The following is a 20,207-nucleotide window of genomic DNA, read 5'->3' as shown; positions in this document are numbered from 1 at the left end:
TGTAGAAACAAATGTACATTTCAAATGGGTTATAAATAATTATATGAATCGAGAGAGAGATATTGTTGGCATCATTTGACTTGTATACGTACTACACCTTCAGCTTGTTGAACTTTTATACAGACCTCATTACCTTGTAGAATAATATTTTTTAATTCATCTTCCAGTAATATCGCCGTATGATTCATAAACGATCCGTTTCTTCGGGTGTCATAATTGTGATTCAATGTTAATCTGATTTTGTACCAACAAATCAATGTATTTGGCAATAGTTTATTTTTAGTAGCGTTTAGTTTCCCAAAGTTTACTATACGTTCGGCAACTTCACTTTCTTTCATTTCTATTACTACAACTTCGTTAGATAAAGGTTCGTATAGGTATAAACTTGAATTTAAATCGAAAATCTGATTTATCTACAATACAATAAATTACTTAAATAACTTTGTTGTTACAATGTTGATTTATTATTTTACCTTAAATTCGTTAATATGTTGTGCAATTCCGTACGAATTTTGGTTGCTAAAAGTATTTTGTATATTTTGATAATTAGTTTTCTGAAAGATAAAAAGAAATAAATAAATTGGTTCTGTTTTATTTAAGATGGATGATGGATGATTTATTTAAGAACATATTTATAAAAACACACCGTTTCAGGACTTGATGTATTAAATAAAAGTGTGGGCATTCCTTGTAAATTTTCATCTTTAACATAAACCATGTTTGGTAAATCTTCAGAGTACACAAGCTGACCTATTAGGAATACTTGTTCAGGTAACAAGATACCATTTGGTTTCAATAAACATCTGCAAAATGGATTATAAAATTCATAAAATTTTGTCAGATCGACTATAAGTTAAATCCATCTTAAATATTTTTACCTAAAAAATTCGTAATTGTGTTCCTGACCACAATCTTTTAGTTCCCCTTTAATATCAAAATCATGAACGAATATAGTATCTAAAGAAACTTTTATATGGCTATACTTCGATATAATACACAGTTTATTTTTAAAATCATTTTGTTCTGCTATTTGTTGTATAAAAAGTTTCAGCACTGTATTTTCAGTTTTATAATATAAAATTTTACTATATTTATTCTCCTTTAATAACAGCAATCCATAAATTGGAAAAGGTGATGTATCCAAAATGCTATTTATTTCTTTGTTGATTAGCGATTTCGTAACTTCGGTAAGTAACTTTACATATTCAAAGTCATTTAAAAATGTTATAACTTCTTTCGGTAAACGATATAAAAACTTTTGATCGTTGTAATTATTAAATTCAGCATTGTTTGTCGTATAAGAACATTTTAATTTTCTTTTCAATATTTCCCCCTTGATTATTAACATGTCCCCTTGTTTGAATAAATTTGGTATAGCTGGAAAAATAGCAGTTTGCCAACAGGATTTTTTCTCTGATGTATCTATTGTTATTTCATCATCAAGGTTCAATTTAAACCAAGTCACTAAGCCATCCACAGTACCATTGTGTCTACATTTTACGTTTATCATACTCTTCACCCCATCCACATTAAATTTTTGCAAATCCGATAAATCGTTGAAATTAACAGTTAAAAGAATTTGAGGCTCTGTTATATAAGTAATTTTTACGTTTCTTAAATTTTCTGTGTCATAATATTCATCATCCGACAATACAGACACGTTATCAAAATTTAAAGGGCAAAATTTTGTTACTTCCTCGAACACTACAGTTGATCTGTATCTTATATATTCACACTCTACTGCAGCTACATAAAGTGTAGCACTCATAGGTATTACTGTACCATTTCTATCCAAAATATTTGTATGAACACTTATCATTGATGGTACCACGTGTTCTCCAAATAGTCCACCATCAAAGGTTTCTGTTACTACAAGTTTCACTCTGCAAGAAATATATACCTTCAATAGAAATCAAACACTTTTGCATCTAAAGAAAAGTTGATTATTAATATGATATTGTATTCCATCTAATAAATCAATGACAGACCTTTCTGTAATGTCGGTAGGTATTGTAAGATCTATAGAAAATTTTGGTAATAATATTATGCCTTTAGCATCATTAGTTTCAAATACTTTCTCTGCAATTTTTATCATTACTGTTGAACATTCACACGCATAAATTTTCTTAGCACCTGCATTTTGTGCATATAAACTTAATAATCCTGTACCAGTTCCTATATCTAATACAGTGTCATATCCTTGAGATATTCTCTTATGTATAGCATTTTCAAAGGCATTATTCCGTCGTTTGTCATTTAACATTGGAAAGTGCCACCTATCTACAGCCATACTAAATGCATTTTGCAAGTTTCTTTCTGCTGGTAGAAAATTGGAATTCGCTCGCAGGGCACGTTTTAAATATTTTATTGCCTTTAACGGATCATTATTCCTTTAACAACATATTTTTTATCCTCATTATATGGAATTTTAGCAGTCATGATATCTGTTATGTTAAAAAATCAATTTTAAATTGACTAGTTGTAATTTTACCTATGCGATGAATTCAAATTACCTTAAAAGATGTGCTGCAAAATTATTTAACATACGGGGATTGTTTGGATAAATATCTAACGAGCGTGTATAACATAAAACAACGTCTGCAAATCTGTCTTCGCATGCAAGCTGCATTCCCCATTGACCTAAGGAACAGGGTATTTACAAACGTTTGCATAAAGAATTAAAGAAGCATCCAAGCGTTAGAAGAACGAACGTACAAAGTACATCAACAAAAGCTTCCTCGATTTCCGATCTCTTTGCTGGACATAATTCTGCTACAACCGTATAATACGCGTATGCCTTTCCAACATTCCCAGTTCTGTCATGATCATAAGCCTTTTGCAACGATTTCGTTACTATTTCGTTTACTTCTTTCTGCATTATTAATAAGGTATGGGATTTCCCTTGATTCGTATTTATCATAAAACTGCATACCCCTTGTTACTGTTTGAAATTTAATCAAAATTCAAACCTCCGTCTCGTGCAATAAAAATTACATGCAATGTACATTAACCGAACGTGAAACTGGGATTAACTTTAAAAATTCGTCGCTATAAATTTGACATTGCACGTCTTTTCGAGCTTTGGATGTTGGTAAACATTTATAATGCATTTAAATATTAACATTTCTGATCTATGTTCGTCACTGTTTGTCACGTTATAGATCTCGATGCAACGGAAAACTTTTAAGCGCCATCTATTTATGTGCACATTATTATTATGTAGATGTACAGATATGTAAGTGTAATGCACGAAAGACACACATAATATAGATTTGCTTCATTAGAAGATTTTACGCGTCTAAAATTTATTTACGACCAAAATTTTATATTGGTTGCGAACAACCACTATCGAAGATCAGAATTTTATTTTGGTTGCACGCGATCCTTTTCGACTGATAATCTAATAATGATAATAATAATTGTCGACAGTCAGAAGTAAGTAGATAAAGTGGTAATTGCGATATCAACTATCTGGTGCTATCTATAACTAAAATAAAATGTTGATCATTGATAAGAGTGTACGAAAAATGCGACACGAGTATATGTTTTTCGGTTTTTTTATGGAAAATTGATAGGGGCGCCATTTACGACAGAACGTCCAAGTTTGTTGAAGAATAGTACGTTGTCTTCGTCGCTACGTGGCGCCTCCAGCAATGTTCCATATTATCGCACACCGGGTATACCTCGTCTGTGATTATACATATAAGCTTTGAATTAAGTTTATTAAATAGACCGACGAATATAATCTCAAGTTAATTACAAAGAAAATTAGAAATTACGAGTACGTGTTACAGTGTCGGTCAGCGGAAGTTGTCAGTGCCTCGTAACGGCAGGAATAGAAACTATTCCTTGGCAAACTCGGCCATTTTACCGTCGTGGGCGGAGCTTTTATAAATAAATTAAACTAATGTGTATTAATACTAGATTAAGAATTTCGTGCCTGTAATAATTAGCACTTGTTATGCCAAATTCGATCTTACAACTTCCTATTGCAGTTATGAAAAACCATGTCACGAATACATGGCAGTCAATGCGTTAACGTCCAAGTTTCTACGTGGAAAATGAATGATGGAAGCGGTCGTTTTCTATTTCCCAGTAACTCAACGGGCAGGAACAGGGATTCTACCTGGGGGCCCGACGCGTAAAGTAAGGGCGCGCGTACTCCAAAAGGATTTCAGATACGTACGCAGAGAGGACGTTTTATTACAGTTTTCATCCGCAGATTAGCCCCTTTGGAACCATCGATACTCGATTCAGGACTTTTATAGCCCCCCATAAAAGTATCTATTTGGTGTTTTCGACTGGACTGAGCAACTCGAACAAAAAGGTATCCCTTCACCCCGCTACCAACGTATCCTCAGGAATTTCTCGGTATACGTGAAACGTTGTTGCGTCTCGGGGTCCAATTACGTACGGGTTTGCCGACCCGACAACGTTCTTTCAGAATCCAAGACGCCGTGCATCCCTTTCTTTCATATTTTATCTTCGTTCCACTGATCTTGATTCTCACCGACCGCGCCGCGACGCCGTAACACGCTTTACAATATAACAAGTCGCTTTTTGAGTTCTTTGTCGCAGTTGGCGGTATCGTGGATCGGTCAAGATCCCAGTTCGCACTCTTTTCTGGTCCATTTCCTGCGTTCGACGTCGTAAATCCTATTTCATCGCATTCTTCGAAGTTGTTACAACGTTCGTCTTCTCACGACCCCTCGCTCGAACGCCATACTTCGATACTTTTGCCGTCCATTTTGTCCATTGCAATTATTTAGAAAATTCCAGCACATCGCAAAAAGAAAACGCCAACGATCTTTTACCGATTTCGACAGGGTCGATGTCGTTCGCGGGTGCAACTTGGGGCACAAAACAACCGTTTCTTTCGCTCTGTTGATGTAATCGCGAACGGAGTGCGTTAAATTCGCGAAGTTGTTCTCCGATCGACGTTTGGTGAGGAGGGGGTGGAGTTGGCCAAGGAACAAGCTCGGTTGCGTGCAAGTAGCAGGGGTTGTTTTCAGGAAACGAAGAGGGGCTGGGGTCGGACATCGATCTGGTAGTTAAGTTCAGGGCTCCCGCGGGACTCGTTGCCGCCGTCGCAGCTTCGTCTCCTCTTTATCCGCCATTGTGTATGTGGGAGTCCTGCGGATCCGCTGGCATCGGTTACACGGCCCGACTCGCTCACATAAACCGCATTACACGTTTTTATGCTCGCATTTATGTACGATCTAACGAGACCAATTCGAGCACCGTTCTCGCCAAGACATCGAGAAACTTTTCCTCGCGAAAGGAACGACAAACAAATCGCGGGAACCGGCTCGTAACAGTCTCGCCCCCGAACCGTTCTAACGATTTAATCGTTATTGCACTCCCGTACAATCTTATCGGTCTTTATTGTTTCTCGTTTGTGGACGATTCGCGCGAATATCGCCAAGAGTGAAAACCAATCGTTTGAGTACACTGTTTTGAACGGAATACGAATGCTTTGGATTTATACATAATCTACCATGCAACCGGAGATAAGCTATTTAAAGTCTAAATTGGTATTCTTGACTTTCGTCTTAGTTTGGTATCGATATTGGTATCGTGCCGGAGGAGAAATGAAATGAACGATATAATTACTAAACATAAGACCGTGTATTTTGAAATTTAAAATGCGATCACATATCGATATAATACTAGGCTTAACGATCGTCTAAACACCCATAGTGTTAATAATATTACTAGTTAATAGAATAATAACTTACGGATTGCGGTACTTATATATATACAATTTTCACGTGAGATTTTTCGGTGTTGGTTACGATCTGTTTTCGTTCACATCCACACACGTTCACAAAGAAAATCATAATTCGCGTGTTACGGGTTGGCAACGCTCAAGGCACACGGCGCGAAAATAAAACACTGGCTCTCGTTCTACTTTTCGTCTCGTAAACGTGACTTTTTTTTTTTTGTCCTTTATTGTCATTAAAAGTTCGAAAATCGAAAGAAAGCTTTGCACAGCGACACGGCCGCGAGAAACCGTGCTTGCACCGCGAAGGAATAACGAAAATAGAGAAAAAAGAAACACGTTCGGAGAGAGCAAGCCTAGAAACGACGACGAACATTCGAAGATTAAAATCGATACGATTAAAACTCTGACGGTGCGCGATGACTTTCTTTCTGGTCGAATAAGGCATACTTTCTTACGTACAATTTTCGTTCATCTAACTATAATACTTTAACGCGAACGGTCACTGTACAGGTTCTGCGTTCCAAATTAGCCCTTTCGCAGATCAAATTCACTCTGTTAGAAATTCAACGTGAGGGTGACTCAAAAGCGAAGTCATTTTGTCGTTTATTGTAAATGAAAAACACATGCTTTGCAAAAATGGAGAGGATGATCTGCAAAAAGGTCAGTTTGCAAAACCTGTGTTTCGCAGTTTAAAAAAGGACACGCGCGCGTTTATTACATCTCGTCTTCCGATTCCCAATAAATGACATCGTACAATTTCACTTTGATCTTTTATATGCGTATATTACGTATATACAAATTAGGTGGCGGTGCAGTGTTTGGATGACAATAGAATCGCGATTCGAATGTCTGTTCGTGAATTATACGTCGCTCGAAGGAACCAACAAAGTCGAGAGAAACCCATATTCTCGTTCATTTGCATTGCGCCCGCGCAACAATAGCAATTGGGCCATTCAGCGTAGACGATTTTTCAAAAAATCTTCGCGCAAATCGATCAGCGTTTTCATGTAAACCTCGAATCATCGTAACGTCGAGAACGATTTCCTTTCGATTGTCGAACCGACTGGCTGCAATCGCGAAAGAAAAGGATGTTCGTTTCCATGAAAGCCTCGTTCGTTTTGAAAAATCGATTCTATCGCAGCACAGACACGCTTCGAGCCTATATTTCACGAGAACGATTAATCCTGGCGTCTCGTTCGCGCCAAAAATCGCGTAAAACGCTTGCACCGCGAACCATCATCCAGAATACCTTTTCCTCGTCATCGTTTATGCTATCTCCACGATATATCGGTTGAAGCGATCAACTCCGCTTTTTGAACTTCTTAAAATTTTGGTGTCCAAACACTTGTTATATTTAAAATTGTCAAAAAGAAATTACAATTTTAAAAGGAACCTTAAGTATTTTATAAATTTCTTTCCTTTTTCTGTTGTGGAGTTAATTGATTTGGTAAATGAGCTCGTATGGCGGGCTGAGAATCATAGTGGTATGTCTTACACTCTTTTGCTCTGAATTAATTCGAAATAAAATTGCTTCGTTATCAAAAAGATACACCATCCAGTACAAGTATAGTAAACTGAATATCAAATGCAACAGGGAGCATCGATCGAAATGTTTAGTCAAACTTGTCGATGAAAAACTTCACGATAGACTGTGTGAAATAAATAATCGAAAATACAAGGATATACCGTCCCAAATAAATCACTGATCCAACATCCCTACTCCGAAACTATTAAGAGGGAACGCGTGAATAGTAATGCAGTACCAAGGGGTTCCAGCGTCATATACTTTATTCTATTTACAATTCGTAACGAAAGTATCGTGTTTCGTGTCGTTCCTCATCCAAGGATTGCCTTCGAAAACGTTTCGAAAATACTGCAAAATCGTAATAAACATTATCAACACGTTTTTCGACAACGACGAACGAACGAACGAAACGGAAATGAGATCTTCGTGTCGCGATGCTGATCGTAGCGTTATCGGTGAATTACTAGTGCATTTGTCCCTTCCGGTTGAAAACACGTCGCGTGGTTGCGAACTCTACGAATTTTTTTTAATACGTATACGTTTAGAGAGACTATACAGAATTGTTCGATCCCATCCGACGTCATTCCTCGTCGAAAACGGTTCTGCTGGACAACTTCTTTCCGTCTTAAACGTTATATTTACAATAATAATCGACCAACCTGCGCTTGTAAAATCTCCGAGACGCCTTTGTTTCTCGACTCGACACACCGAAAACGAAAATCACGTTTCTCCGATAAAATCAATATCGGGACATCTTAATTCGTCTAATTTGTACATGCTATACTTTAAAAAAATATATAAAACAGTCTGCTATGGCGCCCCCTTGGATCGCACGAGTGAAGAAAAACCTTAACCGAGGAAAATATTTCCCCCTCTCTCTCTATATATATATATATATTTATATATTTTTCTTTTTCTTTTTTTACCTTTTTAAATCTAACTTAACTCAACCGTTAACTTTCGCTATTGGTATTCGACGCAACCACTCGATACTAGCGGTTTAAGGCAAAGATTGCACGTTTTTTTTTCAATGTCCTGTTTCTGTTTGTCTTCATAAGTATCTGCAAATCGGAGACGTCCGTTTATTGGTCGGCGATTGTATGAATTCGCCCGTAAAGATCGTCCCCCGAAAACGTTTACAATTAAAACTATACTATATATATTACAAAAAAAAAAAAAAAACAATTTGTAACCAGAACTTTGTTCCAACGAAACTGAAAATAATACTGTGTACAACATTTATCGCAAACTCTCGAAAATAGTCGCGTCGCGCATAATAACGAAAACTACGTAACAAATGATCTCAACAGTCGATCCAAAACAAACAAAAATCATCCGCGTCAGTCGCCACTGTTACCGATCTTCGAACGTTCGAGGCCTCGTTGCAGTTCGCGAAAAAAAATTTCGATATACGGCCGTGGTTCTTTAATTTCCTGTTACAACCGTGCAGACGATTTATCGTCTAAAAAACAGTTCGAAAATGCAGAGCAACTCGTTCATGCCTCTTTCCCTGAGATAATCGATTTTGAGTATACGCGGTACTCGCGAAATAGAAATACTGATAGCCTGTCGCGATTAAACTTTCGGTTTATTTTCAACGTCGATTATCTGCAAAACGGAGCCGCGCGTAAATTCTTTTATTCCACGTTTTCGCTTTATTTTTTGACATAGAATCGTCCCCTCGTTCGGTTGTACCGATAATTAGCGAACACCCCGTAATTACCATGGACAGTAGGCAGGAGATCGCTCTTAAACGATCGATCGACGACGATGATCGAGCGCGGTGTCTCTGATCTTCTCGCGATCGCGGATTTAAGAGAGAGAGAATTAAGCGTTACGAGGTCAGCCGTGGCTGGACCACGTTTCCGTGACCGGTTCCTCAGGTCACAAGCCTAATACCGTGTGAGGATGAGCATGCTGATGGGCATGCAGATGCAAAGAACTCGGACCGTGGCTCAAAGACAACGTGTGAGCCGAATGACCGAGACCAAGGGGCGGCGAACCGCCATTGTGCATCAAACCACCCAACATTCCCATCTCCTCGATCGTCAGATTGGCCATCGCGCGAGTCGGAACGTTCTCCAGCGTCTTCGTGTCCTTTTTGTCCAGCTCCTCGCGTTTCTTCATCTGTTTCCGTTCCTTCGCCCGTCGGTTTTGGAACCAGATTTTCACCTGCAACACGCGCAACAAAAAATTCGGCTCCGTTAAGCACTCAGCCCCGGCGATGCAGCGATTTTCGAACGAACAGTTTGCCAACAAAATGGCGAACGTTCGAAGTGACGTTAAAGATGTTACATTTTTTTTAATAAATCACTTTTACATCTTCTTTAAAAAAATATTAACGAAACGTTGACTTTGACACTGCACTTTAAGGACCTATTTTAAACGATTAGCGTATTTTTTTTTTTAGACCTACCTGTCGTTCAGAGAGCGCAAGAGCGGCGGCAAGTTCAGCCTTACGACGCATCGTGATATAACGGCTGTAATGGAACTCTTTTTCGAGCTCCAACCTCTGTTGATCTGTGTAGACCACTCTGTATTTGTCTTTTGTTCGAGTCTTTCCTGAGAAAAAAAGAAGACAAAGATAACGCTCGACATTATTACACGTTTAATATCTACTTCTCTAATTCTCTTGTCAATAACGCGTTAAAGAGATAACGCTTTTGACGATCGCACTCGTAGGCACATCTCGCGATGGCATTAATAAAGTAACTAAGCGAGATTTAAAAAACATTACACAGCACGACACAGAACAAGCATCGGAGTCGAACAACAAATAAACGATGCGATGAAAAATAAGACGAAAATTCGACGATCCTAAACACCAGAACTACCAGCCTCGGATTTACAGGGTGAGAAAGCATTTGCTGTATGAAATAATGTTCCTAATAAAAGTTACGTACGGTACATTAATCAATTTTCTACCAACGTGATCGTCAACATGATTTGTAAATCAACTTTGTTTACAAAGGATGGTTACGTTAGTAAACACAACCCTTGTTAGTGTAAAACTAGTCTAATTCCATTAGTTGTTCCATCTTACTAAAAGTAATCATAAATTCCTAGATTTATACCAGCACGGTATCGATAATTTTAAATAAAAATACTCGAGATCCGTAATTTCAATGGGCTTGGTAGTTTTAGTGTTGTGTAAAAGCACACATAGAGAAAGAGAAATGTTCCAGCCATAATAAACGATCTACTAAGTAATTAATACGATCGGACTTCGGTTTTATGTTTATCGTGGCACGATCGTTCGTATTTTACCGCGGGTTCTGTAATAGATAAGAGATAGCTGTAATAACGTCTAGCATAAGCAATCTCGTGCATCAATTAGAAATTACCTGTCGACGAGCAAAATGGACAACGTAATTTGTAGGGGCAAACATGTGTTTAATCAGAGACACAAATACAGGAAATTATAATCGTTTGTTCTGAACTACTCCGAAGGATTTGTATAAACACAGCTGAGAAAATAGATCTGCTGTTTCATTTTGGCAAACAACGTACAACAAAGCTAATTCATAGTGACTCGATTAACAGAATCTGTAACCTAGCAAATAGACTCAGTTTCTCAGATCATGCATAGCTACTTATATTTTTATAAAGTCAAACGATCAAATAATTATATTTGGAAAATAACTTTTAAAAGCTGTCTTTTGACACCTTTGATAGGGTAACTATGCCTTAACTTAACAAAGAGAAATTCGTTCGCTCGGAGTACGTTTGTCTTATCGATTATTTATTGTTCGAATAAAATTTCGCCCAAGTCGGCAACAAAGGAACTGGAGAAAATGGCAAAAGGAACCGACAAGCGTATCGGCGATGGTGTGAATTCAACGTGGCATTCGGAACGATTACACGCGTACGAAATACAAAATGAGAGGGAACGGGACGGAACGAAACCGTGAGACGCGGAGGGGAACGGGGGGAACGGAACGGGAGAAAGGAAAACGATTAGATAAGGCTGGCCGGCGAGATCAAAGGCGTGCACGTTAATCCACCACTCCTCGATAAGAGTGCTCGAGGCCTTCGAGACATCACGAATAAGCTTCGACCTTAGACTTTTCGATGGTATATACGGCCAGATCCAGCATGGCTGGTAACGAAATCTCGAAGATTACCCACGCGTCGCACGAAAGAGGAAACCAATTTCGAACAAAAAGAAATAATAATAAACAAAAAAACACCGTGCGTTAACCGTTCCATAAAACGAACCAAACGATATTAGACCATACGCGTAAATTGAGCCACAACTATCCGTCGTATAAATACGCGCGTTGTGTGTTCACGGGATTTGGAAATACACGTATCATGTCTGTACAAATATTAGAACAATATATTATGTTCCGTCGAATTTCGAGTTTTCGTTCGCTCAGATTGCAGCCGATCCTTATCGGCTGAGCACTTCTGGCTTTTCGCACCTGGGAATCAAGCGTTCGTTGTTGCGAATATAAGGTACCGTTCTATGAAACCGGGCACATTGCAGTTAGATATGAAAATCAGTTACATCGCTCATGTATTCTGCAGAGAAATTAGACCTGCATACGTTCCTCGATGAAATTAAAAACTTAATGTAAATTAACTAATCGATCTCGAAACGCCATGATCTATAGCCGCTCATTTGTTCGATAGATGTACAATGTTAACAGCCTTACGAGCGCTGCTGTTCGTTGCATTATTATCGTGGAACAGTGCATGTAAACAAACTCACGTGTTCTCGCTCATGTATGTTCGCCTCGAATATAAGAAACATTATTTTTAAAAGAGTTTATAAACAAAAATAACGACCGACGATAAAACTGCTAGCGAAGTAACGAAAGTTGCTCGACTGCGTATATCTCTGTAATTTATCGACGAGCAAAAATTATTACGCTGGAATAAATTTTAATTCGCGATCGTAGAAGTCGACGATACTGGTTCCGTGAGGCGATAAAAGTCAACGATCGTAAATAAAAGAAAGAGTCAGCCGCGATCGCGTATAGTTCGTTTCCGACGTGCCGCGCATTGTTCGCGCCCGCAAATATTTGCCATGCTAAGCATAATCGCCGCTCAAACCCAATGCACGTAAACAAACATAAAACATCATTAAATCTTATCGACAGGCATTTTATCTTTCGAGATTGTCATCGAGTCAAAAAAATTCCAAACCCTATGGCGGCGTAATTTTAATTGCGACAGATCTTCCTACGCACACAGAACGTTTTAATCCCGATGATTAATTTCGCGACGCGTCGCGACGCTTCGTGATTCGACGAAACCGATTCGCGGACCGATATCGTTCGAACCAGCCTTTTTTTTTCGACGCTTTCGAAAGACGACGGGGACAAAAAGTTTCGGCCCCGTTGTACCGTCGAATCGAACTCGCCGAACAGTGTTCCCGGTGTAATTCGACGTGTGTCTCGTCTGTTCGATTTTTAGCCGCGCCAGTTGTAACCACTCCAACTTCTCGATCCAAAGAAGTCTATCCCGGAATCCCCGAGGAAGGCGTTGTTTGAAGGGGGAGAATGGTCGGTTTCACGATCAACGAACCGTGTCGCTGTATGAGTCGGCAAGGATTACCGTCGGCCTTTTTCATCTCTCCGATACCGGAACTCGCACCTACGATTATCCCGCCAGGCACCTTGTCAACACTCGATCTGCTATAATACTCTGAATAACGTAATTGTTACACCAGGTCAGTCAACATGTCAGCCCAGTGGTTCTTAACCTTTTCAACGCTATTCTAACACCATTTTTACCTAAAACTTTATAAAACTACTTTGTTTTTGAATAGCAGAAACAGCGTTAATGAAATGTATTTTACTTGAAAGCTAACTTTAAGTTCTGAACTCTCTCTCGTGACCAACCATTCTTCCCTAAACAAAATTATTATTGTTTAAATTAAACGAATTTAAAAAATTCGGAGGTTCTCCAAGGGACTTAGATCTCTGTATTAACTAAATATTTCTTGTTTGAAATCATCGGGTAGTTTAGCTTGAAATATAAACGCATTATCGTGTTGTAATATGCGTTTTAAACGTTGTTCGCACTATCAGACGTTCTCCAAACTTAATGTGTATAATCCCGACACTCGTACGCTACCGGTGTAATAAAATTATTTCGATAATTGTAATATAACTTTATTATTTTAAGCATTATACCTTCGGTTTGATAGCGTTCGAATGCTTTTATAAGCCCGTGTATCTATTAATGCGTTAATGAAAAGCTCGTTTTGCGCTGATTACGAAAATCTGGTATTTATTTATATTTCGTGTTTATCTAGCTGCTACCTTAAATCGATTCACTTTCGAGCAGTACTTTTCCATGGTTATTGAAACGAATGATTGAAAGTTTAAAGCAAGAGAAGTCGCACAGCAAGTGGAAAAATTCGGACGCAGCGAAGTGTCGTAAAATATTTGTACAAAGATTACAAGGAACTTATTCGGAACGTTCTAGTTTCTACGATACGCGAAAGCCGTCTACATCGCGAGATCCCGTCGCCAGAGTTTACTTCGTCGCGCAAACACGACAGTCCTATTTGTTACTTTTCGAACGTTTACAAGATTTTTATTTCCAGGTTCTTGTTTTAAATATGTATTTCGATAAAAGAGCAGAAACTTTTGTAGGGGACATTGTTTAAGAATCGTTGCGACTTCATATCGGTTTCGATGCAACATGAAATTAACAAGGGGGGCGGGAGGGGGGTTGACTGTACACGATTTTTCGTCTTTAATCAACTGAAACGGGTCGTTCTCCGTTCCGCGACACAATTTCGTCGTTTCGCTCGGCTATTTCTCTCGGGTACGTATCTGCATGTTCGGGGGAGCATGAGACGACGAATATTTTGCGTACGAGCGGTACGGGAAGAGAGACAAGAACCGGAGCAAACCAAGGGAGCAAAGAAACAGGACTCCTGGGACTCGTTGCCACCCCATTACAGCATTTGCTCTTCCATTTCGCGCGGTGAAATGGTGAAATGGTGAAAGCGCGTGCCCCGCTTTTGCCGTCGGTGTGCGACGCCCTCGAACTCCTCCACCAACCCCTAAACCGACAACCCCACACAGATTTCGCCCGCTCTAACCGACGCTTCTGAGCCCGCACGGGTACCATTCGTCAGTAGCATCACAATTACCTCTATTGTGCCGTGCAACATTTGTATATTGCATATCAAGTATCCACCGTACGTCTCGCGAGAAGAAATCTCGTTTGGCTGCGACTGGACGTGTAATAAAAATTGCGGAAATAATACGTGAAACTGCATTTAATTTATCAGCTATTCCTGGGGCAATTAGTACGTAAGTTCCGGAGTATGATTGCACTCCTTCGACAATATCGACCGTGTGCTGGTACACGTGCGAAATAGAGATTTGAGCAAACGACCAACACACAACGAATCGCAAAAAATCGTTCGTTATCGTGACGTGTTGCAAGTTCTACACGAGAATGCACTATTTATCTCGGTCACCAACACTAACCAGATTCAGATATCAGCGCGATTACAGTTTGTGGAAGTTGCATTGGAACTAATCTAAAACAAGTTTGAACAGGTAGAAAATGAAGAGCATAATTGGACCGATACGGATTCCAAGAAGAAAGAATGGACGAACACGTATGCAAAACAGGTCGGGATTCAGTTTTATTGGACGGTTTAGAAAGAACGGTTAGTCTTGCGACGATTGACCCGGCTAGAAACAACGTTTACCCCTCGAATCGAGAGGGGTGCTCTGTCTTGTCTGCGTTCGCTTTCGTAGGTATTCAGAAAAGTCCCCGAATCCTCCTTTCGCCTTATTATTATATTACCTTGCGACAACCACTTATATTGTGGGTCTCTCGAGTTGCGGGCAAAACCGATCGAACAATGCAAAAGGGTCTTGGGACAGCGCGTACCGCATCAGAATCGAAACGATCGTAACCGATTTGCTGGAAACGGAGGCGTTTTTCCAGAAATAATCCAAGCACACGAACGTTCCCCGGAAGAATTGGCCGCGTCGAGGCACCCTGGCCAGGCAACTGAGTTCAATTGTCTTTTATTGTTGGCAAAACAAACTGTAAGAGGTTTTACGATGTAATTGTAGTACCGAATGAATGAACCCGATTCCTTCCTGTTGACGTTACACTTTGCCCTGCAAGAACTATCTCGGTTAACGATTGTTTGCGAATATGGGACATTCCTAATGACCTGATTGCCGAATAAAATAAACAACGTGTCTGAACCGGTTCGCAAATTCGTACAAACGGCGACGAAACGTTAGGTTATTCTTTGCAAAATAATTTTCGAAATAAATTCGTTCGAATCAAAGAAATGGAAGATCGCAGAGAGATCGTTTTCGTCTCGATCGCGATCCGCCTTCCCGCGCGGAGTAAAAGCAACCAAAATGGCGGCGGCAATAAAATCTGGAGGAATCGCGTGCCGCCATTGCGAGAAGCGAAGCAAACGCGGTCTTTCGAGGGAACACCAACAAATAATGAGGAGAAAAAAAAAGCCGCACGTCTGCACGCCGACAGGAATACGCGAATAACGTGGCTTTCGGCACGAAAATGTAATACCTAGACTGAATCATGCGAGGTCGTCGTTGTACGAACAGCGGCTGCCTGCAATATAACCATAAAATGCAGATAATAGCCGGTAGAAGGTATCGGAGGGTCGCACGGTCGCGAAACGGTATAAGAAAGAGCAATACGGCGTGTAACTGAGCAGCAGGAAGGAAAAGGGTGAGAGAAGTTTAAATACTTGCCGCGCAAATACCTGAGGAATCGTTTCATTGCCATGTTATCGCGAACGTTTGCTTCTAATTAGATAGAAACGAGATTCGAATTAAAAGGTGTTCAAGCTGTCGCCGAGGAATAAACACGAACATGTAATTGACTAAAAGAAAATTAAAATTTTTTAGCGATGCATCGAACAGCATTTAATCATGCAGAAACAATATCGTCGATGTTCTAATTAAACAATTGAAATTCTATGGAAACGACATGCCCAGCTTCGTATGCTCGGTTATCAATCAAATATTTGCATGCTTCAACGATAATAGACGAACAATTGTCGCATGCAGACCACTGTACAATCCAAGATATCACATACACTCATCACGAATATTAATATAACGTAGGAATGACAGTAATCGAGCGATAGTAATTGTTATCGTACCAAGGGCGTCGAGGGTGCAGAGCTCGTGAATCGTTGAACCTGCACTTGCGTTGAAGTTTGCAGTTATGTTGCACGCTGCAACAGTAGAAAGAATACGAGTGCTTAATCAGACTATTTTCGTGTTTACTTTCATATATCATATTTTCGAAACGAAGCTCAGATTTTAATTTTCTTGAAAACGAAGGCTCAAACGAATATCTATTTTCAATTCTTGGTCTATCTTTTCGCGAGGAAAATTACTTAGACTGGAGTTACAAATAGTGATCCTCCATTTTGTAATCTTTTACGTTCGAATAACAGTCTCGTCGTTATGTTTTCGTCACTTTTTTATTTCCGATAGGGAAATCACGTCGCAGTTTTCAAAGCCCTATAAATCTTTCGTAATGTTCGAATAATAATACGAAACTCAAACGATAAACTGTACACGAGGAATTAGCACATTTCGGGAACGTTTACCCAAATAATTAAAATCCAAGTTAAGGAACGTGCTTAAACTCCGTAAATCCACATTTTCCAATTTATACGACGGAGATAACCATAATCGGAAACGTTGTTTCGCTTGTTATTCGATAGTCTTGGAAATTTAAGCGCACAGCCTACACGGCACAATTTGGAACGGTTGAAAATTCGAGACGACACCGAGAGGACGCAGAGATTATCTCACAAATATTTGAGAGCAATTAGATGTTTGCTCGTCTGTTACCGTGTTTACATTGTTCACCGTATCTAGACCGCAGAGACGTGTTTATAGTCGGAGCACGATGTAGCGCCGAAACCTCCACACGGTTGTTCCTTAAAAACGCTTTTTGTCTACGATATTTTTCGACGAATTAAGCCACGGTCTAACCATCTACATTATTTTACGCGAATTAGCTGCTTATTACGTTTGAATATTTTCGGTACTCCGAATCCAGGATTATCGATGTCTCCGAATTCGCTACGAATCGAACTAAAATTATCTTTCTTCCTCAAAAACTATATTAATGCACGAACAACTTTAATTGATCATGAAACTGGATATTAAATGCACCTAGTTTCGCTAAAATTCGGTTCAACTCGAGTACAAATGAATCTTGTTCCATAATTTTTATTTACTACACGATATGTCTGTTCTAACCGTAATTGCAGCACACCCTGTATAATGTATACTCGAGATAGTTTGGTCAGAAGGGTACAGACATACTCTTCGAGTTGTAAACAGAGCATGTTGGTATACACTAAATCAAACGTCCTAATATCTCGCGATTCTCGCACGAGTTTCGAAATCTAATTCCTCGCGATTCAAAATTCGCAGACTATAATTTTCCAGAAATATTTCAATCGTTTCTTTGTTACGACGGTCGTGAATTAGAGCACGTTCGTTATTTGTCGGTTAATGAATGGTTGGATCGCGATCGAATGTTCATCGAAACGAAAAACCTTATCAGTATTAAGAAGAAACGTTTTAATTCGCCCCATCCATCACACATCGTCAACCAATTTAATACAGGGTAATTAGAATTTTGTGTCCGACTGGCTGAGCCGCGAACACAAACCGAATTAAACATCGAATTTATCGCGTTTCTACGTACGCAATCGTTCCCGACATTGTTTCGGCTATTATTATTGGATTTCTGTTTTAGATGTAAATCTATCGATAAATGGTATTAAGATTTTAACCAATAACTTTATAGGATCGTTTTGTCAGCGTTTCCTCGTACACGCAGTGGACGAAATTTTTAGGAGAATATCATACTTCGCTACCAAAAGATAATTTATTACACATTACCTCGGATGATCGAAACTTTACTGTATTTTATTTGTAACAGAAGTAAAACTTTTCTGTTTTTTTTCTCCATTTTGCAAGAAAACTAGCGTGAAAGTGATAATTTTTCTATATTGTCTGATATATTCCAGATTCTCGATCAACAAGATACTTTCGAGATCTCGTCTCGATAGTTTCGAGACCTCGAACACCCCTAGTTAACAATCAACGTCATGAAAACTCTACATAGCAAATTGAAATAGAAAAATACCTTTTATTTTAACCCACGCATATTTTAATGTACTGTACCTCGAGTTAAATAAATTGAGACTTATATTGTTCAAACCAGAGCTATTATTAAATTGTATCCTCTACTACTTTCCATCTCAGACCACACAAATAAACAGAAAAACAGTTTAATCATAAGGAATACAAACTACTGTTTACAATTCCTTAATCAGTCGGACAATCGACGTTCCGAAGTATTCAAATAGACATTCCAATCTCCCCTTTGGACCAAACTACCAAATTCTTTCGTATCGAAATTTAGCAATAACCATAATGAACCAATCGCACAAACCTGGATTCGGTTGACTCTGATACGACGTCTTCTTCATCCACTCGTAGGGGCTCCTCATCTGCGTGGGTCTCATAGGGGTCGTGGTGTTATTGTTGTTGGCGGTAATAGTATTGTTGTTGTTGGAGGGTGGAGTGGAGGGTGTTCCGGGGTTGCTGATCTCGCTTCCGCTGACGGTGATCGGCGGACTGGGCTCTCCGGCGCCGACCGCGGGATTGGCTTCGTCTCCGCTCCAATCCGTCACACCGGTCAGCTGCTGTTGTTGCTGTTGCTGGTAGGCCTGGTGGTGCTGATAGTGGAGGTGCGAGTAGTGGTGAGCGTGCGGATGGGTCCAGCCAGACAGGACATCCGCGTGATCCAAATACTGTTGGGGTCCACCTGATTGATGATGGTGGGCCCCGTGCGTGTATCCGTGCGGGCAACCGTACCAGTATTGCTGGCCACCCTCCGTGGCCGCGTGTTGCTGTGCCTGTTGCGCCTGGGCGTGTTGCTGCACCTGCTGCGCGAGCTGCTGCTGACCGGTGGTCGGTTGCTGTTGCTGCCGGTACATCGCGAGCGGATTGTAGTAAGAAACCATACCGATACTGCTGATGTCCGTCATGTGGCCGAGCGATACCGTGCACCCGTCACGGCTGCACGTCACTGTCGACGACTGATGCGCAATACAAAGAGGGTGGACGTCGTTGAACGGGCGTAACGCCGAAGTTCTCGACCACCAGCATGCATAGACACTCGTAGAAAACTGTTTCGCCTTAACGGAGCAACGCGCGGATCATGACGGAAGTGTCTGCGATCGGATAGTCTTCCCACTGTCACCGGGCACCAAACGAAGAACGATTCCGAATTCACGGAACACTGACGGGAATCAACGCGCGACGAATACGATTCTCGGTCCCTTTCAACCCGTTCACGGAAAGATACTGACGGATCGACGATAACAGCCGGACGACGTGACTCGGATATTCGCGATGTTATGCTGACGACTGCTCGCTCGTCTATGATTACGAAGGGTGCGTCCGCTCGTCGACGTTGCGTCCGCTCGTCGACGTTGCGTCCGCCTACGACCCGGCCATTCCCCCACCCTTGGTCGAGCTCCGCCAATCGACGCTCGTCTCGTCGGTTGGCGGCTGTAATGGCGCCCGACGAGCGTCCCGACCGCCAGAGATATCGTTCCCCGATAAAAAGAACACGAAAAGGCGTCTCTCACGCCCCCGTAGACGCGATTCCCGTGTAAAAGGTCGCGAAATAGACAACATTTTTCGCACTTGTCGCGTTTTACTCCTGTTATGAAAATATAACTTCCTTTCCGCGTGTTCTTCAGTCCACGTCGGTACTGACGTTCGAATGACTTAAAGAAGGGGTATCGTGACGATAGTATGCACGCAAGAAACTCGACTGTATTTAATTACTGTTCCGATTTGAAAATTTTATTTTCCGTCGCTCGATGTTGTAATGCAATTTTTTAATCAAGAAATGCGTCGAAGCTAGATATAATTTCAATGGCCG

The 20,207-nt window shown here is 40.2% G+C and overlaps 2 protein-coding genes across 3 annotated transcripts; both read right to left on the bottom strand.

Moving 5' to 3' along the window:
- Positions 1 to 31: 31 nt before the first annotated feature.
- LOC122399669 (protein arginine N-methyltransferase 9-like) lies at positions 32 to 3,161 on the bottom strand. 2 transcript variants are annotated; one of them, XM_043400511.1, is made up of 7 exons: positions 2,716 to 3,161; positions 2,514 to 2,640; positions 1,989 to 2,390; positions 879 to 1,883; positions 647 to 803; positions 474 to 554; positions 32 to 413 (listed from the first exon to the last, which is right to left on the bottom strand). In XM_043400511.1, exons 1-7 carry the CDS (start codon positions 2,918 to 2,920, stop codon positions 72 to 74), a joined length of 2,319 nt encoding a protein of 772 aa, XP_043256446.1. In that variant the 5' UTR covers positions 2,921 to 3,161; the 3' UTR covers positions 32 to 71. The 2 variants fall into 2 exon arrangements, with proteins under 2 accessions (XP_043256446.1, XP_043256448.1); XM_043400513.1 differs by having other exon boundaries at positions 1,989 to 2,444; positions 2,716 to 2,728.
- A 5,281-nt stretch (positions 3,162 to 8,442) lies between these two features.
- LOC122399556 (homeobox protein CDX-1-like) lies at positions 8,443 to 19,302 on the bottom strand. The gene is made up of 3 exons (XM_043400318.1): positions 18,705 to 19,302; positions 9,667 to 9,812; positions 8,443 to 9,422 (listed from the first exon to the last, which is right to left on the bottom strand). The coding sequence occupies exons 1-3, from the start codon at positions 19,300 to 19,302 to the stop codon at positions 9,135 to 9,137; spliced, it is 1,032 nt and encodes a 343-aa protein (XP_043256253.1). The 3' UTR covers positions 8,443 to 9,134.
- Between the last annotated feature and the right edge of the window lie 905 nt (positions 19,303 to 20,207).

This window comes from Colletes gigas, unplaced genomic scaffold (genome assembly GCF_013123115.1).
Source record: "Colletes gigas isolate AHSC1104 unplaced genomic scaffold, ASM1312311v1 Colletes_gigas_Sc00014, whole genome shotgun sequence".
NCBI lineage: Eukaryota > Metazoa > Arthropoda > Insecta > Hymenoptera > Colletidae > Colletes > Colletes gigas.
The sequence above is the reverse complement of the archived record's forward strand: the minus strand, read 5'-3'. Positions and strand labels throughout refer to the sequence as shown.